This window comes from Ictidomys tridecemlineatus, chromosome 5 (assembly GCF_052094955.1).
Source record: "Ictidomys tridecemlineatus isolate mIctTri1 chromosome 5, mIctTri1.hap1, whole genome shotgun sequence".
Lineage (NCBI taxonomy): Eukaryota > Metazoa > Chordata > Mammalia > Rodentia > Sciuridae > Ictidomys > Ictidomys tridecemlineatus.
In genome coordinates, this window is record NC_135481.1 from 183,971,587 (window position 1) to 183,997,759 (window position 26,173).

General features: G+C 41.7%; 1 protein-coding gene across 5 annotated transcripts; it reads right to left on the reverse strand.

The window, feature by feature from the left end:
• Positions 1–21,040: 21,040 nt before the first annotated feature.
• On the reverse strand, positions 21,041–24,832 carry LOC144378135 (uncharacterized). 5 transcript variants are annotated; one of them, XR_013439719.1, is made up of 4 exons: positions 23,954–24,252; positions 23,713–23,831; positions 23,107–23,149; positions 22,426–22,694 (listed from the first exon to the last, which is right to left on the reverse strand). XR_013439719.1 is itself a non-coding variant. In XM_078051812.1 (3 exons), exons 1-3 carry the CDS (start codon positions 24,323–24,325, stop codon positions 22,560–22,562), a joined length of 309 nt encoding a protein of 102 aa, XP_077907938.1. In that variant the 5' UTR covers positions 24,326–24,832; the 3' UTR covers positions 22,426–22,559. The 5 variants fall into 5 exon arrangements, 1 of the variants encoding a protein (XP_077907938.1); XR_013439718.1 differs by lacking the exons at positions 22,426–22,694; positions 23,107–23,149 and adding an exon at positions 21,041–22,422 and having other exon boundaries at positions 23,640–23,831; positions 23,954–24,248; XR_013439717.1 differs by lacking the exon at positions 23,107–23,149 and having other exon boundaries at positions 23,640–23,831; positions 23,954–24,244.
• Between the last annotated feature and the right edge of the window lie 1,341 nt (positions 24,833–26,173).

Here is a 26,173-nt window from a genome sequence, read left to right on the forward strand (position 1 = left end):
CAAGAATGAATGGGAGGAGACCAAGAAACGGTGGCAGAAATCTGTGGGCAGCGAGAGGGTGGGTAGGGTGATTCAAGGAAAGGTAATACAAGTGATGGAGAGAAACGGCAAGGTCAAGAAATGGTACTGTTTTCTTTAGAAAGAGTGATCTTTCTAAAAAAGGAAGTTTAGCTTGCATTCTGTCCATGGCTACCAGTTCTTTGTGTGGTTCTTGCTCATCCTAGGTTCCCCATGTGAACCATAAGCTCCAGCTATTCTGAGGTGTTTCCAGCGCCCCACAAACCCCAGAAGACCACAGGCTCCCTAATGTTTGCACAAAAAGTTCTCTCAGGCCTGGCATACCTTATTATACAGTTTCTGTCCTGTGGCTTCTGTTCCCACTGAAATAGGGTCACTAAGTTCACCGATGATGTTCCTATTTCTAAATGCAAAACACATATTTGAAACCTTTTTTTGCTCATAGCCGAACTCAACGTTTAACCACATTTTCCTTGAAATATCCATATTTTTTGTTTATATAGTATGTCTCCTATTCTGAGTATTAGGAGTTCAGTGTTGGCAAGTCAGACTTTATTCTTGCCCTCAAGCAGGATGTGACAAAGACCAAAAGAAAACAGGAGTGGAGGAACATTAGCAATTGAAGGAGAGAATAAAAACCAAGAAACATGGCCTGTTCTCGCTCATTATGGTCTTGGAGGGTCTAGAAAATGCGCCCCCAAAATGAAATAGCTGACATAAGCATTGGAAATAAAGAGCTGAACCCCCTCTTTTTTCTTTATTTCTTTCTTTCTTAGTTTCTTTTTTTTCTTTTTGTACTGGGGATTGAACCCAGGGGTGTTTTACCACTGAGCTGCATCCAAAGCCCTCATTATTCCTTTTTCTTTTTTAAATTTTGAGACAAGTTTTCACTAAGTTACTGAGGCTGGCCTCAAACTTGTGATCTTTCTGCCTCAGCCTCCTTTGTCTCTGATATTACATTCTCTCTCTGTGTGTGTGTGTGTATATATATATATATATATATTTTTTTTTTTTTTCCAGTTGTAGGGTTGAAGGTATAGCTCAGTTGATAGAGTTCCTGTCTTGCATGCCAAAGCCCTGGGTTCAATCCCCAGCACCACACACACACACACACACACACACACACACACACACACACACATTTAATTGTAGATGAACCTAATATCTTTGTTTTGTTTACTTAGTTTTTTTTTTTTTTTTATGTGGTGCTGGGGATTAAATCCAGTGCCTCGCGCATGCTAGGCAAGTGCTCTACTACTGAGCCACAACCCCAGCCCTTTTTCTCTCTTTTTGATATCATTGTTTAACAAGAAAATGGAAGAGATTCCAGTTAAAAAGAGTATATGAATAAGATAATTTGATAACTTGCCTTATTATAAGATAAACATGTTTTAAAAGTCCATAGTGTTTCTCCAACCCACCAATAAATACCTAGAAATAGAACAATAAAGCTTTAAAAAAATCTCTTTAAATATCTAGAATATTTAAAAATAAATTTAGCAAGAAAGGCATAGGGAACACTAATTTAAAATTAAAGTTTATTGAAAGACATAAAACAACTAAACCAACAAAAAGTTTGCCGTGTTCTTGGATGGGAAGGTTTAATATCAAAATTTTAATTTTCTCTATGTCTATGATATAGCAATTCATTGTAATTCTGTTTAGAGTCCCATAGGTTTTAGTTTGATTTGGATCAAGTGATCTTGTTATATAAAACAATAAATGCTTGAACACTATGAAGATATTGGAGTCTTATATTACCCGATACTGATTAATAGTCTGGGAAAAACAAATTGAAGTATCAACATTTTACATTCATCAGACTGCTAAAAAATAAAGAGGAACTATTACTGGTAGGGATGTGGAGAAACAGTGCTCTCATACATTGCTGATGGAAATTGAAGTGTTGCAGGCTTTCTGGAAACAATCTAGCAACATCTATTAAAATTTGAAATATACTTGCCCTTCACCCAGCTAGCTACTCCTAGGATTCTATTCCCAAGAAACAAAAACATCAGGACACAAGAACATAGGTTTATTGTTTGTTAATAGAGAGAAAAAATCGGAAACAAAGCAAATGTCCACTAATGGAGGCGGGGGGCGGGGGGGGGAGGGAATAAACTTTGATAACTTTTTTTGAAGTCATCAAAAACATGAATTAGATCTCTACTGATTGATAGTGATAATAGTTTACAAAGAAGAAAAGAAAGCAAGTTTTTTTTTCTCCTCTAAAACATTGACACAAGACTATATAAAACAATCTGTGGGCATGAATATAATTATATAAGCATGGGGGAAATATGAAATGTTATTTTAATAGGATTAGATCTACTCATGAGCGAAGAATACCCCAAATAACAGTGGCTTAAATAGAATAGTTCATTTCTATCTCATGTTAAGTCCCAGGTTAATCTGGAAAACCTCTGGAACTCAGGCTCCTTCTTCCTGCTTTCTCTTTTGCCATGACCACAATGTGAACTTCATTCTCAAAGTCTAACTTGCATACCTTCATCCTTAGAATTCACGTTTAAAGCAGCAGAATAGGAAAATGGGCTAGAGGAAAGGGAAAAGATGCTTGTAAATTGCTTCTTAAATTTTTTTTTTTAGTTGTAGATGGACACAATATCTTTATTTTTATGTGTTGCTGAGGACCGAACCCAGTGCCTCACACATGCTAGGCAAGCACCCTACCACTGAGAGAAAACTACAGCCCTTAAGATTGCTCCTTATGAAATATTTTTGAGCGCAGCAACAAAACACCTTCACTGGTCAGATCACATGAACACCTCTAGCTGTGAGGGAGATTGGTCATTGTAGTCTTTATTCAGTGTGGCTATGAGCCCATCTAAAAATTTCTTTACTCACTTCATGCATACATTTTTTTCTTTTTCTTTCTTTCTTTCTCTCTCTCTTTCTTTATTTCTTTTTTTTTTTGGACACTTACTGTGGACTGAATCCAGGAGTTTCAGCTTGTGATCCTCCTACCTCAGCATCCTGAGCAGCCCCGATTAAAGTCATGCACCACTATACACAGGCATGAAGTTTAGAATCAATATTTCAAGTCCCAACCAAAATCCCACCAGCATATTAACTATATAAAATTGTACAGGGAAAACTAACATCTTTATACAGTATGGTATAACTCTCCAACTTTTTCAGTGTTCCTTTTTTTCTCCATTTCAAAATATTTTATAGCTTTTTCATTCAATTTTTTATATTTCTGGTTATAGTCACATGGAAGTATTTTGTAGTATGCAATTACAAATGGAATCTCCTTTTTTCAATGCATTTTATAACTGGCTGTTGTTGGAATATAAGGCGGCATAGATTTGCATTAGGTGTGTCTAGTATTGAACCACTTTATTGATTTCTCTTATTAATTTCAATAATATTGTTAGTTGTTTTTATGGATTTTCTAGGACAAAAAAATATAGTCTAGAAATAAAGATGATTGACCATTTCTTTTGACATCTACCCTTTCATTTCTTTTTTTTTTACCTAATGATATTTTTTCCTAATAAAATTTTTTCCAGACTCCAGAAACATTTTCATTAATGACAATAGTAGTGTGTCTCCAAATTAATAGAAATACCCTCCAATGTTTAATGCGTTACCTTTAATTTTGGTGCCTGTGGCTTCCATTTTTAACAAAAGTGGCTTTGGTCTTCCTGTTCTTTGCTTACTGTTAGTATCATTATTTTTGTCACTGTTAGGATCATCATCTGGAATGGAGATTATACGTTAATTAATATATCTGGGGCATTTATTGAGATGATCATATGCTTCTTCCCTTTTACCATCTGATGGATTACAAAATGCTCGCTTCAACATAGATTTTTATCTATCTATCTATTTTTGGTTGTAGATGGACACAACACCTTTATTTATTTATTTTTATGGCAATCGAACCCAGGGCTTCACACGTGCTGGGCGAGCACTCTACCGCTGAGCCACAATCCCAGATCCCAACATAGACTGATTGTTGAACCAATCATTCTTTCAGGAATAAGCCCTACTTGGTCCTGATGCATAAGTCTTTCAATACACTGCTAGTATGACTTACTAATATTTTATGAAAGACTTTTATACTTGTAAGTGCCTAGGTCTATTTCCATATTATAAAATGCATTACATTTTTGTATTATAAATAGCATCTTTTTGATGCTAGTTTAAATAACACAGAAATAGTATTTTTAATAAGATTTCCTAGAATGCACTCATAAAATCACCTGGGGCAAAGCTGCTTGTGAGGGATATAAATTATTTACTTTTCTATTTTATCAATGGGATTTCAGTATATTCTGTTTTATAGGCTCTTTAGAGCCAATTTTAGCAAATTATATTTTTGAGGGGTACCATTCATTTCAGGTGATTTCTGGTATATTTACATAAAATTTAGCATTGAATTTCCCAATAACTTAATTCTTGTATATATGTGGAAGTATAGACCCTATATCTGACAGCTGGTATTGTATTACTTGTGTTTCTCTCTCTCTCTCTCTCTCTCTCTCTTCTCTCTCTCTCTCTCTCTCTCTTTCTCTCTCTGTCTCTTTGCTCATGCTTAATAGTTTTCCCATTTTTTCTTTTTTGATTTTAGAAAACCAGCTTTTATTTTTATTTATTAAGCTTATTTACATTTTACTATCTAATTTATTCATTTTGCCTTCTATCTTTAATAATTTCTTGCTCCTAAAATATCTGCGTTTTATCTTTTTACATATAGATAGCTCTGCTGGGAGAATTATGGTTCAAAAAAATCTTATGAAGAAATAAAAATGTCATTGTTCTATTATAATAAAAATGAGATAAAATTGTCCATATTGTCAATGTGTAAAATATTCATTGCTGTAAAATGTGAGGAAAAGTGACTTTCAAACATCACTGTTGGGAATGAAATATGGTACAACCATTTTTGCAGGAAATTTGACGTGTACAAAAATTTTATGTGGGCATATTTTGAACAAATAAGTTTACTTCTTGAAATCTATGCTTATAAAATATCAGTAAGCAAAGACATATTGAAAGGGTTGTCTTTAGTATACTGTTTCTTGATGAAATTTGGGAGACAGGTAAAAGGAATAATGCCACAGACATACAATGAAATACTAAGAAGTCTTTAAAAAGGTGGTGATAAGTCATGTTCTGAGTTGGTATTGAATAGCTAGTTAAATATGACAGAATATATGATTCTAGTTTTGATTTTATTTCAAATGATATAGAAGACTGTATATCAAAGCGTGAAGAGTGGCAATTTCTGGGGATGGACAGTAGATCTTTCATATCTACTATTTTGTGCCATTCTTTCAATCACTAAAACTCATCAGAAATTAAAATAATTTTGAAAAGAGAATTTCCATTTGTTTACACATCCTGGGGTGTATAAAATAAGGATTACTAGATGCTACGCTGGTCAGTGGAAATTATGAGGGAAAGGAGAGTTAGTGTGTTTTTTTTTACATGCTTGGATGGCAAAAGAGGGTAATATTGGTTGTCTAGAGAGCACAGAGGAATGATGGGAGGATTATTTATTTTACTTCTACAAAATAATAGAGACTCCAAGAGATAGGGCAGGAGTCTCTGGAAATCAAGAACAGGCAAGATTCTTACATTGCTCCCATCTGCCCAGATCTTTTGGGTCTCCTCCTTCCAGTAAATATTGGCTCCCATCTCCCTCTCGTGCATCGGTTCCTACATGTACTCAACCTCTTATATATTCTCTCGGGCTTTTGCTCTTTGAATCACCTACAGCTTCCTAAGTGTGATCTGTGTCCTTGGGTATCTCCACAGAACACCAATTCTTCCTACCTCTCTCTCTAGAACAACATCCCTTGGTCCCTCGCGATCTAGCTTGTAGTGAATTAAATTTTTATTCAGCAAACATCCTCTGCTTTTCACTCCATCTCTGTGGAAGGAATCTTCTTTGTACCTTGACTTTAGACTTTACCATGTAATCAAGGGATGTTGGTGCACATGATGTGAGCAGAGGTTTAAAATGTGCTTGCATATTGGGTTTGGTCTCTAACATGCCTGTTTTTCCCCCCTGATAACTAGGTAGACACAGGTGCAAAGCCTAGAATATATCAGTGTCAATGCCCAGAATGGTTATGTGAGTGCAAAATCTCCAAGTATGTATTGTTTGTAACTGATACTAGTGCAGTGTTTGTTATATTGCAGTAGCTGACAGCATCACAGTCAGTAAGATCTCTTATTCTTACTTGTTGTGTTATAGTTTTCACCCCTGGATTCTTCTTCTAAATACCCAAAAGTATAACTGCAGAAATGCCTTTGTTACACTGTATTGTGATTATTTGATTGGCATGTCTGTATTCCACATTAGATTGTGAGATTCTAAGTGCACCTAAACGTTCACGGAGTCTGTTAGTTAAATTCCTCTTGTGGTCTTAAAAATACCCCTTGACACTCACCCTATACCTAAAACACTGTGATTATTGAAAAGCTACACAAAGATCTGTGAACATATATGGCAACAAATAGGAAATATAATACTTGGTGTTATCAAGTTAATACTGGATAATAGAGAGAGATCAGCCCATTGAATCTATCAAAAGTGAGATAAAAGAATATGGGTGGAGGGGCTGAGGTTGCTACTCAGCAGTAGAGCGCTCACCTAGCATGTGCGAGGCTCTGGGTTTGATCTTCAGCACCACATAAAAATAAATAAAATAAAGGTGTTGTGTCCAACTACAACTAAAAAATAAATATTTTTTTTAAAAAAGAATATGGTGGAATGACCATACTACAAAAAGTGTTATACAGATTTAATGCAATTCCTATTAAAATCCCAATGACACTCCTCATAGAAATAGAAAAGGCAATCATGAAATTTATTTGGAGAAATAAGAGACCCAGAATAACTAAAGCAATCCTTAGCAATAAAAGTGAAGCAGGAGGCATCACAATACCAGAACTTAAACTGTACTATAGAGCTATAGTAATAAAAATGGCCTGGTATTGGCACCAAAATACACCAAGGAAGCCCCATGTAAGCCTAGACCAATGGTACAGAATAGAGGACACAGAGACAAACCCACATAAATATGGTTATGTCATACTAGACAACAGTGCAAACACATTCACTGAGAAAAGATAGTCTATTCAATAAATGGTGCTGGCAAAAATGAAAATCCATATGTAGCAAAATGAAATTAAACCTCTAACTCTCACTCTGAACAAAAAGCAACTCAAAGTGGATCAAAGACTTAGGCAGAAGAACAGAGACCCTGTGCTTAATAGAAGAAAAATAGGCCCAAATCTTCACCATGTTGGCCTAGGGTCTGACTTCTTTAACAAGACTCCTAAAGCTTAAGAAGTAAAATGAAGAATTAATAAATGGGATGAATTCAAATTAAAAAAGCTTTTTCTCAGCAAAAAAAACAATAAAGCGAGGAGAGAGCCTACAGATTGGGAAAAATCTTCACCACACTCACCTCCAATAATGCATTAATCTCTAGGATATGTGAAGAACTCAAAAAACTTAACACCAAGAAAACAAATAACCCAATCAATAAATGGGCTAAGGAACTGAACAGACACTTCACTGATGAAAAAATACAATTGATCAACAAATATATCAAAATGTGTTCAGCATCTCTAGCAATTAGAGAAATGCAAATTCATCTCACTCCTGTCAAATGGCAATCATCAAGAATACAAGCAACAATAAATGTTGGCGAGGACGTGGGGAAAAAGGCACACTCAAACATTGCTGGTGGGATTGAAAATTAGTATAACCAGTATGGAAAGCAGTATGGAGATTCCTCAAAAAATTGGGAATAAAACACCACGTGACTCAGTTATCCTACTCCTTTATTTATACCCAAAGGACTTAAAATCAGCATACTATAGTGATGCAGCCACATCAATGTTTATAGCAGCTCAATTCACAATAGCTCTACTATGGAACCAACCTAGGTGTCCCTCAATAGACGAATGGATAAAGAAAATGTGGTATACATATTCAATGGAATATTACTCAGCTTTAAAGAAGAGTAAAATTATGGCATTTGCCAGTAATGATTGGAGTTGGAGAATATCATGCTAAGGGAAATAAGCCAATTCCACAAAACCAAGTGCCTAATGTTTTCTCTAATATGTGGATGCTAATTCACAATAAGGCGGCGGGCAGAAGGAAAGAATAGCATTACCTTAGATTAGGTAGAGGGAAGTGATGGGCAGGAAGGGGAGGGGATGTGGGAATAGGAAAGATAGTAGAATGAAACATACCTTATTACTTTATGTATATATGTGACTACATGACCAATATGATTCTGTAACATGTACACTCAACATGTACACTCAGAAAAATGAGAAATTATATCCCATCTATGTATGATATATCAAAGTGCATACATGCAATCTTCTGTCATGCATAACTAATTAAAAAAATTTTAAATTAAAAAAAAAAAGAATATGGATGGAGGGCTCCATGGTCCATGAATTCTGCCCTAGAGAAGGAAATAAAGTGGCTCTTAATGCCTGCCTTTTTTGAAGCAGTGACTAAAAATCATAGGCCATCTGAAACAATGTAGATATTTGAAACAAGAAGAGATTTCACCCAACAGAGATTGAAGGCAGGGCAGGGGAGAGTTGGATATCATTTACTATTGTCTGGCAGGGACTAAATGGGTGGCAGAATGATCTTTGATCACAGTCTTGTGGTACTTGAAAATTTCCATATTAAAACTGAAAGTATTAAAGGAGGGAGTCACCCATGATTTTGGCAAGGCTCTAAATCAACAGAACCATTACTAGCACTTGGCACAGCTCAGTGTAGATATGTTTTGATGAGAAAATCAATAGAAGAATACATATTTAAGGGAGTAAAGAGGGGAATAGGCATGTCTTCAACAAACAAGCAACCTGCAGAAATATTCCAGATTGTGAATGTCTTTAGGGGCTCTGGGAAGACACATGTGACCTCATTTTCAATCTGAGCTTGGTATGTATGAACTTGAAGTCCAGTGATGTGTAAAACACTGCTGTAAAAATGATTTCCCCAAATACAGCACAAGCCTGTACCCTTCTGACCTAAAAATGCTATATCTAGAGACTACAGCAGCCTGAAGGAATTATTTGAGATGCAGATACAGATCTAAAGCCCTACATGGTTATTTATAATAGAGAAGAAGAGGCCTGTTAGGACAAACTGCATTATGATGCGTCAGTTACTGTGGGGACTGCCAGATTTGCTGTGTCATCTTTTGTCAAAGACATAAGCCAGTTTGATTCAAAGAGGCCAGGACTGGGAGAAGGGACACAGAGAGGGAGGGGGAAGTGGTGAGAAAGGAAGAGAGCCGGAGAGGAGGAAAGAGGCAGGAGTGGAACCGGGTTAAGTCACAGAAACCAACAGGGAAGGAGATGGGGTGGGGGTGCAGAGGCAGGAGTGGACTCAGAGGCGAGCTCCCAGCTCCCTGCCTGCATTAGGGCCCACGTGCCCTGGGGTGCCCACTGTTGGGACCCTGGGCACACAGGAAGTAGAGCTGGCATCAGAGCTGAGGAGAGGGTGGGCAGGATGGGACTATCACAGGCGGTGAGCCCTTGGGTGGTCAGGGTCAAGGGGTGGAGAGTTCCAGGGCTGCCCTGGCTGCCCCACCTCATAGTGGCTTTGGACTGTCACCTTAGCTTGTATTTTTTAAGTATAACAATGCTCCCCATCCCAGCTTCTAAGAAGTTTTGTGTTTGCCTCAATTTATAGATAATTGTTAGGAAATATTGTTCCGGTGCTACAGATGCCTTTGAATATTTTCTTGAGGTGATTTTAGAGTAGACGGTCTCCTTTGATAATTATTTCAAGCTTATCATTTCATGCTTAATCCAGAGCTCAGGGGAGGTGTTAAATCCCTTGCCATCTCTCAGTGGATTCATGTGGTGTGTGTGTGTGTGTGTGTGTGTGTGTGTGTGTGTGTGTGTGTGTGTGTGTGTGTATGTATGTGAGCATTCATCCATGATCATGGGGATGAAATCGCCCTTAGTCTTCTTTGGCTCAGAGTTCCACGGCCTGAGTGCTCTTCTGCTCTGCAGTGCAGTTTCCCCAGCAGCTGTCCACTGGATTCCCATTGCCCCCAATCTCCTACCCATACAGCTGGTGTGAGCAACAGTCTTTACTGAAGGCCATGCTGCTCAGCTCCTTCTCAAACTCCTAGCTCCCTCCTTGTTCCACCAACCACTCCGGTTTCCCTTCAGAAGCCCTATTCTCTGCCTCTCATTTGAAGAAGCAATGCAAGTTTCACTGTTCCCTTATCTCAGAGTCTGCCTTAGTCATAGCAGCAGCATCTTTAATGTGCCTGAGAAACCAAGGGCTACCCAAGCTTTCAATTCTTCAGTCACAACGAACCAGCAAGGACTCTGAAAGAGGAGCTTGTCTTAGGCTGAGTTTCCAGAAGCAGATTCTAACAAGAGGATTCATGTGAAAGTCGTTGAAGAAGTGTTCCCAGAGAAAACTTGTGGGAGGGTGTATGGGTAAGTGGGAACCAGGAAGGAGACCAAGCAGAGGTGTGACAGGAAGATTGCTTTGGTTCAGTCCCTCATGGGAACTCTGGAGATACCTTAAAATTGCTCCCAGTGGGGAGCAAGAGAGCTAGAGTAATTGACTCCCAAGTTTGTCAGCCATTTGTGCAGAGCAGCCCCTGGGGGACCTAGCTTCCCAGGCTCAATACCAAGAGATGCAGGTGCAGGATGTTGGGAGAGACGGCACAAGAAAGCTAATGTGGGGAGCACACTGCTATGAGTTCCAGAACTCTGAAAAGAGCAGAAGCAGGCATTCCTGTGGATGTGGCAGCAGCAGCTCATTCGCCAGGATGAGAGCTATTTTTCCAGGCCCTTCTCCCATTGTCTGATCCTCTCAGGCATGACTTGGCTTCTCAGGATGACTGCAGCTTGCAGGGTGCTCACTGACAGAAGAGACAGGTGAGCATTCATGTTGAGCCCTGGGGATCTTCAATGGCTCAGCTCCTTTTGTAGATGGAGGTGTGGGCTTCTCTGGCTATCTGGGACAACGTTCTACCTCAGGTCATGGAGCCCTGGCTGCACAGCCAGTGGCTGCTCTGTCTTCTTTCAGAACTGCCCTATCTGCCTTTGTTTGCTACATGCAAAAGCTGAATTACCATTCTGTTTGAGACACAGCTCTCCTGTTCGTACCTATCTGATCCTTAGCAGGTCCTGGCCTTTTGGAGGGTTCTCTGGTGATGAGAAATCTGTTTTCTCTGCTAGGAACTTGACCTCAAGGGCTGGAGTCATGCCCACATCAGGTCCTCAAACCTGAGCTGGGGTTGCTTGTGAGCACTCTGTGATCATGACCTATTCCTCCAGAGCACCCAAGATTGCCTCCTTTTCTTCCTGCCCCAGGGTCAGCTCTGTTAAGGGGGAGGACAAGGGCGGGGAGGAGATTCATCCAGATTTTGGTCATGAATGCTTTGCCAATAGAGTTTTGATTGTTCCAACAGTCTGATTCTCTCTTCCTAGTTCAACAGTATCTTCCTCAGCTGCTATTTGCAAATGGGTTGCTGGTCTGAACACACATGCAGAGAGAGAATTCCTCCTGACTTGCCACATAACTGAATGCCCACAGTGTCAGGCAACCAGCCAGTATACAGAGGCCTCTGAAAACCGGAGGACGCCGCAGACATTCAAGAGGCCCTGCAGACATCCTGCAGCTTCCGATGCGTCTCCCCTCAGGTACTTGTCCACCTCTGACATCTCTGTGTTGTGAGGCAGCAACATTGAAAATGTATGCATTTATTCCCTCCTCCTTCCCAGAGCCTCCAAATGACAGTAAAAAGATTACAACAGAAAAAGCTTAAATGCACAAGGACAAAGAGAATTGGTGAGGTTATAGGAATGGATGATAGATGTCAAGAAAATTTTGGAACCTGGAAAGTCAGTGGTAACTGACTCAGAAGAACAGAGAAAATTGAAGTTTAAACCTAAAAAGGTGGGTAGTACACATCAAAGAGAAGCAAACAGACTCCTTGCTGCAGGACCCCTAGTGGAGTACCCCTGAAGGTTGGGGTCTGGAGTAGGGTTGAAAGTAGAAGACACCTTTTGGTTATCTCAAGAGCAGTGAGCCTCCCAGATCTCTAACCCCATTCTACACAGCCAGACTGCCTTTCCCCACAATGGAAGAGGATGGGAATGTTCAAATGAAGAGCTGTGGATTTGGAGCTCCCAGGTACAGCTGAGAACAGGGAACTATAGTGAAAATGGGTATGAAGTGAAAGTCTCCCTGTGAATGGCAAAGCTCCCAACTCATTTCCCCTGCTCAGAGGCCGGAATGATGGAAGACAAGCTTTTATACCCTCTAGGAAAAAGAAAGGAAGAAAGTTGCCTCTCTGGGAAAACTGACTAGGCCAAGAGAAAAGACCTACTAACTAACATTGGTATCTCCCCAGCGCAATGTCTCCCCAATGAAATAGCTGGGTCCCCCAACACCTCCCCTCCATCAATCTCAGGGCACAGAGGCCCCATCCACGCACACAGAACTTTAGATCAGTGTTGTGGTATCTTTAAGTCTCAGTAGGTGGGGTAGCATCACCTGACATCAGAGGAGAGCAACTCACACAAAAGACAGAGATTTGAATCATCCACCCACCCAACCAGACAGAAGAGGGGGAATCATATTGCAGAAAGTAAAAGAAAATTTTAAGGAAAATCCTAAAACTCATATGTCTTGTGTTTATGAAAACACAAGAGTAACCTATAAAAATGAATCTAACAATAAAATTTCAAAAATATATAAAGGGTATATATAAAGGAACTAGAGTTCTTGAATATTCAAAATATGATAACATAAAAAACTTAACTGATAAATTATAGTATAGGTTCAGTAATTCTCTGACATAGTAGAAGAAAAAAAAAAGATGCAAATAATAGGAGAAAAGAGGCAAGAAAAATTCAAGGGTTATCCCAGAAGATCCAATAACTCATATGAGTTCTAGAGAGAAGACAGAAAGTGAGGGAAAGAAATGATCACACTAAGACACATCATAGAATAATAAAAAAGGAAATAACCCGATGCCTATAGTTGGGAGAACAGATAGGTTGTGGAATCTTCATATAATAGAAGGTTACACCACATTGAAAAAGTAATAAACTATAGCTGCATGAGTAGACAACTCTCAGGAACAACACTGAATGAACGGCAAGCTACAGAAGACTGCCATTTCTGAATGATGCCATTTCTGTGTTCAAAAGCAAGCAAACACAGCTGGGTGTGATGACGCATGACTGTCATTCCAGTGACTTGGAAGCCTGAGGCAGGAGGATCTCAAGTTTGCAGCTAGCCTCAATTTTTCAAGGCCCTGTCTGGAAAAAAAAAAAATGGAGAGGGGCTGGTCTGGGAACAAAGCCTAGTGGTAGAGGGCTTCTGGGTTTGATTTCCCAGTATCACAAAACAAAATAAACAAAAATCATCAAACAATGATATCAAAAAGCAAAAGCAAGCAAATATAATAAACAAGGCATAGTTTAGCAACACATATAGATTAAGTGAAATAAAGAAAAGCAAATGAGACTAGTTGTGTGGCTAGTGGGGAGTGAGGCATGGCAGGCAGAGGCAAGGACAGGGAATAGGGAGAGGCGCAGTCAGAATGTTTGGGGTACTGGCAATATTCTACTTCCTGAGCTGGGTGGTAGGTCATAGACATTTGATTTGCTATTATGTTTCATAACTTATCTTACTTCTTATATGCTAAATCTTTCACACACACACACACACACACACACACACACACACACACACAGAAATGGTATAAGAAAGTCTCCCTGAGTTGAAGATGTGAGACTCCAAATTAAAAAGACCTCAGAGTAGTACAATGCAGGAAGGACTGAACAATCTACACCAATGCACATTTTAAAGACTTTTCAGAGCTCTGGTTGTGATGGTGCGTATTTGCAGTCCCAGAGTCAGAGGAGAAATAACTCATGTACAAAAAACTAGAATTACAATTGTGTTGATATTCTCCATGGCAAGACTGGAAGTAGAAGACAACAGATATTCTAAGATTCTGAAGGAACTGGATTACTATCTAGACCCATCCAGCAAATCTAGCAAATGAAAAAGCAGAATTAAGACACACCTAGATAAGTTAGACCTCAAAGGTTTTACCTACCTGCACTATCTCTCAAAATGTGATAAGAGGAGCTAGTAAGTCAAGAAAAAGGAAATTATGGAAATTAGGATACAGAGATTTCCATATAGGAAAGAGACAAAAGGAATATAAAGAATATCAGTGGGGGAGTCCCTCCCAAACTGTTGGAAGCAGGCACAGAGCACAACAAATCGATTCATCTGGAACAAGAGAACAAGAGAACACAAGGGTCGGGTACAGTGGCAGCATGCCTGTAATCCCAGTGGCTCAGGGAGGCTGAGGCAAGAGTATTTCGAGTTCAAAGTCAACCTCAGCAAAATTGGGGAGCTTAGCAACTCAATGAGACCCTGTCTGTAAATGAAACACAAAATAGGGCTTGGGATATGATTCAGTGGTCTAGTGCTCCTGAGTTTAATCCCCGGTACCCTCTCCGACACACACACACACAAAGAATACAAGAGATTTCTCTATGGCAAAATGCATCTGATCAATTGTCTAATATAGAATTGTATTGAGAAGAGATTTGCAGTTCCATGTGACAGTTTCAGGAAGAATTATTATTTAAAAAATTTTTATTTGTCCTTTTTAGTTATGCATGACAGTGTAATGTATTTTAACATATCATACATATATGGAGAATAACTTCCTAATTTTTGTTTTTGTGCATGATGTTGAGTTACACTGGTCATGTATTCGTATATGAACATGGGAAAGTTATTTCTGATTCACTCTATGGATTTAGTGCTTTGTTTCTTAAAATGCATGATGGGTATTATTGTTTGTGCCTTGTCACTTGAGTAGAATTATATGCTTAATATTCAGAAACATAGAAGGAAAGGAAAGAGGAATTGGGGGTTAAAAGAAAAGTACAGGGGATACTTGTTTTTTTTTTTAAAAACCATGCACTCTAGGTTAACTTTTAAAATTATATGTAATTATTACTTCAATAAAAGTCAATATTATAAAAAAAAAGTTTGAACCAGAGAATAATGTGTACTATGCTTCTGGAACATCTCCATGTGTAGGTGCTTTATCTCTGGAGTACTCAAAATATGGTCCTTGGACAAGTGTGGGTTGATGTTCTCGTCTTCCATGGACTAAATATAGAATTGAGCCTAAGTGTTTGGGAACTTGTACCAAAATTTTAGAGTGATTTTTATGTAGTTTGAGTCTAGTAATTTAAAAATGTGTTTTACAATTCATTATAACTTAATTTTTCTAGAAATATTCTTAGTTTAGGAATTATTGGTATGCAATGAATTGACACCAACAAACAAATACCTCCAAATGGTCCTGCACAAATAATTTGAGATGCATTGCTCTATCTTACTCACAGCTAATGTCATTGTAATTTCTTTTTCTATAATGAACAGTTTTTCTTGTTCTTTGGGAATCTTGTGTTCTGCTCCTAAATATTACTTTCATGTGGGATTCTAGAATTTTTTTTTTGCATGAAAACAAATTTAATAATTTTGACATGTGCAATTATATAAATATAAAATATTCAAAAACCACTACAGAATTGTAAGGTTTTTTTTTTTTTTGTTCTGGATATTGGCCTTGCATATATAAAGATGTGGCTATTCTCTGCATGCATTTTCCCTAGGGACACACGTAAATGTAGTTGTAATTTCCTGATGGCAAACAGAATGTCTTTGAATTTAGAATCAGGTGGTAAGTATGATACGTAGAAGTAGAATAAATTGGATTGCTTTCAAAGCAATACCTTTTCCAGTTAACTGTTAACTCACCAGTTTGCTGCCTTTCTTATTTTTTTTAATCAAATATAACATGGTATGTGAAAACATTATTGAAGGGAAAGAAAGAAATGAGAGATGGGTAAGCGAGAAAAAAAAGACGGAGACCAGACAGAGATATACACAAGAGTTTATTTGTCAGAGCTGACAAATAAAGGCCATCTCTCTATAGCAAAACAGGCTTGGGTTCTGGGATTTTTATGGGGGAGGCTCAGGAACCAGAGCCGAGCGGGTCCTAATGTGGGTGGTTGAGGGTTGGGTTGGTGTGAGGGAGTGGTGAGCCTTTGTCAGAAAGGCCCTTGGGTGGGAAAGCAAAAATTTTTTTTCTTAAAATGGAGGCTGTCACTTAAGATAGCCATCCAGATGCTAAGCAAGGACCTTATATTCCCCCTTTTTGTTTTTTTACTGGGCCCCTTAGGGAACAGGGATGTAGGTCATTCTTCTATAACTACTTCCTGCTGAGAAGGGGCAGCTTTCGAATCCCTCATTAGGGGTGCAAGACATCATTGGAATGATGGCAGAGGTTGATTCGTGGTGGAATGCTGTCCCAGGCAACCCAATGTTTGATTAGGGCTTTGTATTCCTGTAAGAAAAGCTGGTTTATAGTTTGGTTAGAGATTTTTTTGGATCTGGTCTTGAACAAGTCTAATGACACAGGGGGCAAGCATTAACAGAAGGCCTATGACAAAGAGAGGGGTCAGGAAAGGAAGTGCCCATGGGAGAAGACTCCTTGAAATTGGAGTGATAATTCCTGGTAATAGTACCCCCTGGGGGGTGAGTGCAGGATGAGGGAGGAGGGCAAAAATGAAAAAGGGAAGGATGGTGCTCATGGTTCTGCAGTGTCCTTGTGGTCCTCAGAGACTGAAGGAAGATTGGGGGTTCCGGCCTTGGAGAAACATATCTTGAGAGGGTCTGTGGGTATCAACTGCCCGACGAACTCCCTTCTGAAGGAACTATGTGTAATGTTGCCTGGAGCAAGGGGCCTTCCCCTTGTGTGTGGGAGGGATGTGGAAGAAGCTCCTCCAGAGTTTCAGTGCATGAATGGGTAAGAGGAGAAGAGGTGGAAGAGTCCTGAGGAGTGGAGAGGAGAGTAGCAGGGTTTAAAATTGAGCACGAGTGGAAAGTAAGAGTGGGATCTTCCACCAGGGAAACCTGTAGAGATAAAAGGCAACAGGGGGATAGGGAAGGTCAGCCCTTGTAGGTGAGGAGTTCCTTTAGGTGATGGGAGGCCAGGATGGTGAGGGGGCCCCAGAGATGAGTTTGACTTGTTGATGAGTAGAGAGGCTTCGGCCAACATTCATAGGCAAGAGGCCCATCCCCGAACAGTAGGGTCAAGACCCTTCCATAGATAAGCTACAGGGAGGGGCAAAGGTTGTGTGTCCAAGCATGTGTCTGAGGACCCCTAGAGCAAATCCCTGCTTTTCAGCCATATAAAGGTGAAATGGGTGTGTGAGATCAGGGAGATGGAGAGAGAGGAAAGTTTTGAAGTCATTCTTTTGTGTTTTAGCCAATAGAAAAGTTACATTGGCACTTTTTTTTTTGTCTTAGGCCTCTTATCAAGCCTGCTGAGTCTGTCCTTTGTATTTCAATGTTAGCTTCAGTGTGACCTTGGCCAGGAAGCTTGCTGCCTAGGGCTTTACAATGTACTATGCCAACAGAAGAAGGGAGGACGGTTCTGGGTCCCTTGTTTGTCTAGAAGTAAGGTCTCTGGAGGAATCCAGAGCTTTTGTGGCAACTAGAAGCTGGGCCGGGGGAGCAAGAGGAACAAAGGGAAGGCTTAGAGTGGAGAAAGGAGAAAGCCGGCATATAAGGGATTTCCTTCCATTTTCCCGAGGGCTCACAAAATATTGGGATCAAAGGTGCCGTTAGGTGGCCATTGTCCAAGTCATAGAAGGGCCATGACTGAGTGGAAAGTTGAATTAGTCAGGAGCCAAACTGAGTGGGGCCAAGTGGGTGAGGAGGCAGCTGAGAGGTGAGTCAGATGGGATTCTGGATTGGGAGTTCCTCTTGGCTAGTTGGAGTGGTGGAATGGCTAGAGGCAGGCGTCTTTGGCTCTAGGCCAAACCAGAGTGGGAGAGGGGATAGCAGTGAAAAGAGGTCTGGCCCTGGAACTGAAGCCTTTCTGGGACTGAAAGCAGGGAATTATCATCCGCTCCCGGTCCCGTAGAGAGTCTTGGTTACCTGGCCAGGGTTTTCATGAGATCTGCTGAGGAGCTGAGAACCAAGACCTGAGAGTGAACTCGCCAAGGGGAAGGGATGGGAAGGTGGAGAATCTTGGTGCTGGGACAAGATCTAAGTTAACTTTTGTCTTTAGAGAGGAAACTTGTCACTGCTGTCTCTAGGGAATAGACTTGTGAGGAGGAAGGGAGGGAAGGGCAAAGTCACTTATCCAAATGAGACCAGTGTATGGATGAAGAAGAAGAGCGCTGGGTGAATGGAAGACTGGGCCCTCAGGCCAGCATCCCAAAGCAGCTCAAATCCCTTGAGGGGAGAGGAAAGCTGATAGGAGAACGTGATCAAGGCTGCTCTGCAAAAATAGAAGGGGCAGCAGCAGCAAGGAGGGAGAGCAGGTATTGTGATTGGGCAGAAATGGAAGGGGTTCTTGAGACGGATGTGAATGGGCTCGTGGTGTGAGGTGATAGAAGGACTTGAAACCAACCCTATAGACAGTAGGGTCCACCTAGGAAACGGGTAATGGGAGGCACTGGCAGACGGAATAGGGGATGGTCCTAAGGTAAGTGTGAGGATCAGGGGAGTGGCAGGTGAGTCTGGATGGAAACATATATGAGGGGAGAAGGAAAGCATAGCCCCCAGCTTTGTGAAGCTGTCCCTTTCCATAAGGACAACAGGGCACTGTGGGATGACCAAAATGAAGTGGGTAAAAATTAGAGCCAAAAGTGCAAACAAGGCTAGGTGTCTGTAGGGGTTGGTAAGGTTTGCCCTCTCCCCCCGTCAATAGAGGTCATAGAACGAGTAGTAGGCCCCCAGAACTCCTTGAGGACTGAATTTGTAGCCCTGGTGTCTAGGAGGAAGGCGACAGGCCTACCTGAAATATGCAGTTACCCTGGGTTCCTGTGGAGTGATGGTAGTGGTCGGGTGATGCGGACCTGGCCTCATCAGTCCTCTGCAGCCAGTCCTAAGAGTTGGAAAGGGGAAACAGAAGAGTGGGAGGGCCAGGGGCCGCCATGGGCTCAGGGACAGTCAACCACCCAGTGTCCCTCTTGATGGCATTTAGGACAAAGGGCCAGAAGCTTGCAAGGATCGGGACATGTACAAAGTGAGGTCTGACCACATTTAAAACAGGTGTCCCCAGGGACCCTTCTGCGGGCCAGTGGGACCAGGGACAGATGCTGAGGCTGGACAGTCGGCTTGAGCGAGCATCTGATATTTGGGCTTTGGGGCCTTATCTCTCCTGTGATACACCTTAAAGGCCACTCCCAGAACCTCAGCTTGGGCAATTAGGGGTCTAAGATCCTTGCTTAGCATCCGGATGGCCATCTTAAGTGATAGCAGCCATTTTAAGGCAAAAGTTTTGCTTTTCTGCCCAAGGACCTTTCTGAGAGAGGCTCACCACTCATGTCAGCCCAACCCTTTACCGCAGACATTAGGACCCTCCTGGCTCTGATTTCTGAGCCTCTCCTATAAAATTCCCAGAACCCAAGCCTGTTTTGTCTCTCTCTCCTATAGAGAAGATGGCCTTTGTCAGCTCTGACAAATATTTCTGCCTGATCTTCATCTTTCATTTCTTCCTTACCTGTCTCTCATTTCTCGCTTTCCCTTCAAGGGGCCCCCTCTCGAAGAACCTTAGTTTGGCCAATATTGGGGAAACTCTGGGAGAAAAAGTAGGTCATTAGTAGTTGTCTCCCATCTGGAGTCTCAGGGTCCAGATTAGTATATTGTAATGCAGCCTTGGTCAGGTGGTCTGAAAATGCTGAAGTGTTTTCATTCTTAGATGATTTCATAGAAGCTTTAATAAATGATAGCCTTCCTGCCATGAGGCAAGTAATGGATTGGTTTCTACTAGTTACTCCTCCAGGAAGATTATAATCCCAATTGGGGTCCTGATCAGGGACCACTTCAGTGCCAATCTAATGGGCAGGGGAGGTCTGATGTACCTCATCAGCATAATTTCTAGCTTGCTCCCAAACTTGTCTGTGCTCCTTGGGCAAAAGGGTGTTAGGTAAGATTATATGGACATCGTGGAAAGTCAAATCGTATGATTGAGTCAGATACTGAAACTCTTTGACATATGTGGTGGGACTTGAAGTGTAGGACCCCAGACGCTTTTCTATCTGTGAAAGATCTGACAAAGAGAAAGGCACATGAACTTGGATTACATCGCCTACCCCAGCCACCTTGCATAGAAGACACAGAGATGCGGGTTGGGCAGCAGCAGCCCATAAGCTTGCAGCAGGAGGAGAGAAGGGTAGAGGGGCTGAGGGGAAAGTTGCTGCAGAGGCTTCATCAAAACGAAAATTGTGGGATGGCAGGGGCTCATCCACTGGGTAGGGGAGATGAGAGCTAAGAGGACTTGTATGGGACAGCAAGAGTTGCAGGGCAAGGGCTTAGAGAGAAGAGAAGGCCTGAACATGTATCTCTTTCCATTTTCCTGAATGCTCACAATAGTTGAAAAAAATCCCTGATAATATTGGGATCTAGAGTACCGTTAAGTGGACGTTTATAGTTGTGGTCCAAAGGATATTGAGGCCAGATCTGATTGCACAAGTGGATAAGTTTTGGGGGGTTTAGATCTGGGGTAAGAGAGAGCTCAAAACCCAGGACCCAAATAAAAGACCACCTAGAGATTCAGTTGACAGTAGGGATCACAGCTGTAGCTGTGAAAGCTGTGGCTGGGAATGCCCCCGACCACATGGTAACCCTGGGAATGCCTCATTTCCCGGGACCTGTAGATTATTTAGGTTGACTGGAGACAGTGATCTTATCAGCAATGTCTGGTGTTGGGTGCAGAGAAGGTGTTCTGCAGAATGGAGGGCCTGGTCCCATGATGTAATTAGGATCAGGGGCCTGGGGGCACTCAGTGACCCTCGAAGAGTGGAATGGGCACACTGGGGAACCCAATCCCGAGTTTCAGCACCAAAATGAAGGGAAAATGAGGAATGAGAGACTGGTAAACGAGAAATGAAAATCGGAGACCCAACAGAAGTACACATGAGAATTTATTTGTCAGAGCTGACAAATAAAGGCCATCTCTATGTAGCAGATAGAGAGGCAAAACACGCTTGGGTTCTGGGATTTTTATTGGGGAGACTCAGGGATCAGATCCAAGCTGGTCCCAAGGGTTGGTTTGGTATGAGAGAGTGGTGAGCCTTTCTCAGAAAGGCCCCTGGGCAGGAAAGTGAAACTTTTGTCTTAAAATGGTGGCTGTCACTTAAGATGGCCATCCACATGCTAAGCAAGGACCTTATAATTATAGATACAGTTTAAAGCATTCCACAGATTTTTTTGCATTATAAGTAAGTCTCATGTTATAGAGGAATGAAACAAATTAATAAACCATTATCTTTGTAAGAGAACAAAGCCAAACTACAGGGGCTGGGTTTGTGGCTCAGTGGTAGAGCACCTGCCGAGCATGTGTGAGGCACTGGGTTCCATTTGCAGCACCATATAAAATAAATAAGACACAGATATTAATAATAACAACAATAACAAAAGAAAACAAAACCAAACTACATCTCCTTTCCAGTGCTTGGCAGCAATTTGTGGAGAAGTTTCAGGCTGTGTGGCCTCTACCAGGGGCTCAAATCTTGCTTAATAGCCTTTGCAACAGCAGGAGCCCAGTCTGCATGGGATTCTACTTCTGCAGATGCAGCACAGTAGGGGTTTCTGATGTGTCCAAACATATCTGTTTTGGATCTCCTTTTCCCCTCAAGAAAAGACTTCTTTTTAGAAATTATTTTTTTGAAGTTGGATTACTTACTGGTTTCCAGGGTATTCTTACACCAGCCACTTCTCAAGGGAATTTTTTGGGTATAATCTTTTAATCTTTCTGGAAAGCTAACAAAAGATTGCTTATACCTGGCTTTCCATCAGAAACCCCAATCTCTTTCCATCATAATGCTTTGGAAAATAATATAATTTCTTGTGGGGGAACTCTTTTAATTCTTATAACATATTAATTTAGTACCTGCTAAATTTTCTGGCTATTTCCAATTCCTTCTTTATATATTACATTTTGTTTGCTTTCACCAGTATCTTCTATCTTCTTACTAATTTGACAGTCTTGAATATTCCTCTAATATTTTGCTTTGTTTTGCATTTCATTCTCATACATTTAGGGAAGAACAAACGTGAGACGTGAGACTTAATAGTGAGGTGGAAGGTCACAAAGAGAGTCTTTCCAAAGACTTGCATTGCTCTCAGTAGCATCCTGGCATTTATTGTTTAGCCTCTTTCCTGTCAATGCTGTAACTCAGCCCACGGAGCTTAGGGCTTAGCTGAAATCTGGGACCTTGATGATAGGGATACTGTTCCTGAACCTAGGTTCTCTGGACAGCAAAGAAAACCCAACTTCTGAAAGTTACCTGTTGAGGAGAAACAAAGGTTTTATTCAGTGGCCAAAAGAATGGAGGAGAAACTTTTCTTGCAAATCAACTTCCCACCTCTAGGGAGTTAGAGACGTTAAAGATACAGGATAGAAATAAGGAGGAAAAGAGCTAGGTTAATAAAGGGGAGGAATATTCATGTCGTTTCTGGGAAAAGGTGGAGATCTTCCAGGAACTAGGATGCGACCTCTTTTTGCTTCTTTCATGGTCTGGTGTTTCATGTCATGGCAGTTGGCTGGTGTATCTTTAACCTTGAAGGGAGAGGAGAGAGGCTAGGAAAGTCTAGGTCACATTGACCCCGCTATATACTTTTGGACAGAACATTTCTCAAATAATCCATATATCTACACTCAAGAGTTTAGTAGAAATCTGAATCAAAATAAGGCAGCAAAAAATAAAGGCAGAAATGTCAAACTTTTTCATTGCATTATGTCACCCATCGGACATCCTTAGAGTCTGTTTTCAGCAAAAGCAGCCTTCAAGTCTCTGAAAAGTGACCTAGGCAACTGATGTAATAGTAGCCCATATTCAGGTGTTATCTACTGCAAAGTTATTGGGAGACTAATAATGTACTGGTCAGCTTCTGCGACCTTCAAAATTAGTGATATTTTAGTCAGTGAGGCCAGAGGGGTTTATTTGATTTTTTCTCCACTAACTACCAACCTGTTAGAATTAGACAACGCTGTTTCTCTCCTTCCAGAAGCCCCTAGTTAACATAAAGCAGGCAGCTGTTTTAATGTTTGAATGACACAAGGAAAAGGAGGCAGGAGAGGATCCTTGGAATCTAAGTTGATTAGGGGAAGAAATGAAACTAGGGACCAATAAAGGGCATGTAGAGAGGTCTTAGGACTTCAGTTTCTTAAGTGACACAGTCATGGGTGAGGACAAGGAGGGGGAGTGAGAACAAATCGTGAAAAAGTGCCCAAAGATGAGGCGATCAGACTACTGATTAATGGCTTATTCATTAAATTTACAAAGCAGCTCAGTGGTTCAGTCTGATTGTTTCAGATTTCATGGGTAGAAGAGCAGGGCGAGGTGCTACAGAGCCTGCATTGAAGAGCTGGGATAAACTCAAGTGTAGGTAAGTATGCTGCCAGTGCAGTGTTCGACAAGAATGGCGCAGGCACAGGGGACGCCTGTACAGAAGATGACGGCCGGAGGTGGAAGGCGATACTGCCCAGAACCCGAGACTCCACCTTTCAGCGTTCCTAGCAAAGGCGCGTCACGTGACTCGCCCCAGCTCGCTTGTAATTGGCTGCGAAAGCTCACCGCCTCCCTCTGATTCCGTTTCCCAGAAGTCAGTCCTGAAACTACATTTCCCAAAGGGCTCTGCGGCGCCGTCTTCCTCCTTCTGATTAGATGGGGTTGGTGCTGGATTTCCAAGAGATCTGCAGGGATTTGAGAGGCAGGAGAAGAAAGGCAAAACCTGGATTAAAACAGTTAAGACTGGGGAAGCGAGCAGCGGACCTGTGCTCAGAATCGAAGGCTGCCCTCTGGGAAATGTAGTAACCTGGAGGTCTCCGGGCCCGCAGGCGCTCAGGTCTCCTGCAGCTGTGTGGCGGGAGCCCGCGGGAAAGCGGAACAGACAGGCCGGCTTTCCACACTGGCTCCTCCCTCTCGCCAGGTGGCGCTGCGCACTAACGTCCGTGAGCCCGACCACCTGTTGGCTTCCCGCCATGGGATTTGCCATCTACCCCCTAATCTCGCGAGTCCTCCAAGTTTAGATGCGATTATAAATTGTAGCGAGGTGTGCTGAGAAATGACAAATTTATGCAAAAGCAGCAAATAATTACGGCCCTAAATTGCTCCCCGGTAGTAGCTGCTCACCGTACGCTTTATGAGGTGACAAAGAACCATGGCACTGCGCAGACGGGGGACTCATTTTACGTCAGGACTTGCACCCGGTAACTTCCGCCCTCCAGGAAGTAACGTCAGCTGGTCTTCCAGGTGTTCTACCGGCTACCCCGGCCCTCGGCCTCAGCTCTGTAGCCTTATTGTTTCTGCCTTGGAGGACGTTCGTTCCTTCGAGCTGTAGGGATGTCGTTCTCATTTCACTGAGGGGGAAACTCAGGGCGACGGAGAAAGAGAAGTTGACCTGCCCAGCTGCGTAGTGTAGTGCAGTTAGGACGCAGAGCCCCGACCTAATGAAGATTCTGTGTCATGTCGGCTTTATCCACTTGCTGAGGCGTCACTCTCCTCCTCCTCCCAGGGTTGTTGCTGCTGCTGCTTTAGGTCAAGCCTCGATCACCCCGGCTGTTCCCAGGGTCTCACCCACCCACCCTGTGAGCTCCGTGCCAGGCTGGGGACCAGGTGTTGAATGGGGCGGGCATCCCTCCGCCCTCGTGGAGTTGATCTCGTACACAAAGGAGAATTAGAGACTCAAGTTGTGATTAAAAAAAAAAAAATACAGGATGTGTTAAGAGAGAATATTGGACAAGATCCACACTAGATTGAGAAATGAGGGGAAAGGGAAACTTTGAGCTGAGACTTAAAGGCTGAGAAAACTGAAGCTCTGTAATGATCCAAGCAGCAAAGTCTCAGAGCTCGATATTTGGGTACTCAGGAAACTCAGAGGAGGCTCAGGTGACTGGAGCACAGAAAGTAGAGGAAGAATGGAACAAATTGAGGCTGGCTTCCCTTTCTCCACCCTCACCTTTTCTAAACTGCCCCCACACTGGGAATACAGAAACATTTTCAGAACTCAAATATGATGACTTTACTTTCTTTTCGAGTCTTTGTGTCTCCTATAAGTCTTATTTCAAACTCCTCAGCCCAGTGCTCAAGAACCTTCGTAGCTTGATTTACCCTGCTTTGTAGTCTCACCGTTTTGCATGTGCTTTTATCTCTGCTGAGTATTTCCTCTCCTCTGTGCTTGCTGAGCACCCTTTCTGTCTTGGCTGAAATATCGCCTTCTCTGTGCCGTCTTCCTGTGCAATCTCCACAAGAAGAGGGTTCATTAACTTATGGTTCTTTTGGTATATAATTACCAGTTTGCATACCAGTCTCAGGAGACAGTGAACTCGTTCTCAGGGACTTGTTTTCTTTCTTAAGAATACTTTTTAGTTGTAGATGGACACAGTACCTTTATTTTTATTTATTTTTATGTGGCGTTGAGGATCGAGCCCAATCCCTCACATGTGCTAGGCGAATGCTCTACCACTGAGCCATAACCCCAGCCCCAGGAACTTGTTTTCTATTTCTGTATGATGCCAAATGCAAGGCCAGACAGTTGATTTAATAATAAATATTCATTGAGAGACTGAATAGCACAGCCAGCCAAAACTAAGTTCTATCAGGAAGATGGCTGGTGGCTTCCATCCATAACAGAGAAGATTAGCATCCAAAAAGGGAAGAGGAAATGAGTAAGAAAGTGACACTTACTGTGAGCCAGACACTGCCTCATCCATTGTCTCATTTAATTCTCTTAAGAACTGTAGGTCTTATCTTCTGTTGCTGCCAAGAAAACTGGTGCCCAAAGTCTTGCCCAAAGATTACTCAAGTAGAAATGGGGAATCTGGGATATAAATTAGGTCTTTCTAACTTCAAAGATTGGGCCTTCTAATGTTCCCTCTGTACCCCTTAATCATATATTGGTACCCTCACAGAAGCCTGAAAGTTTAAAGAACTTAACTCTATATGCTTCTGTCCTTGATGTGGTATATGTACCTTTGAGGACATCATGCTTGAAACACTCTTTATACAGGGGCTCTGACCCTTCCAGAAATAAGTG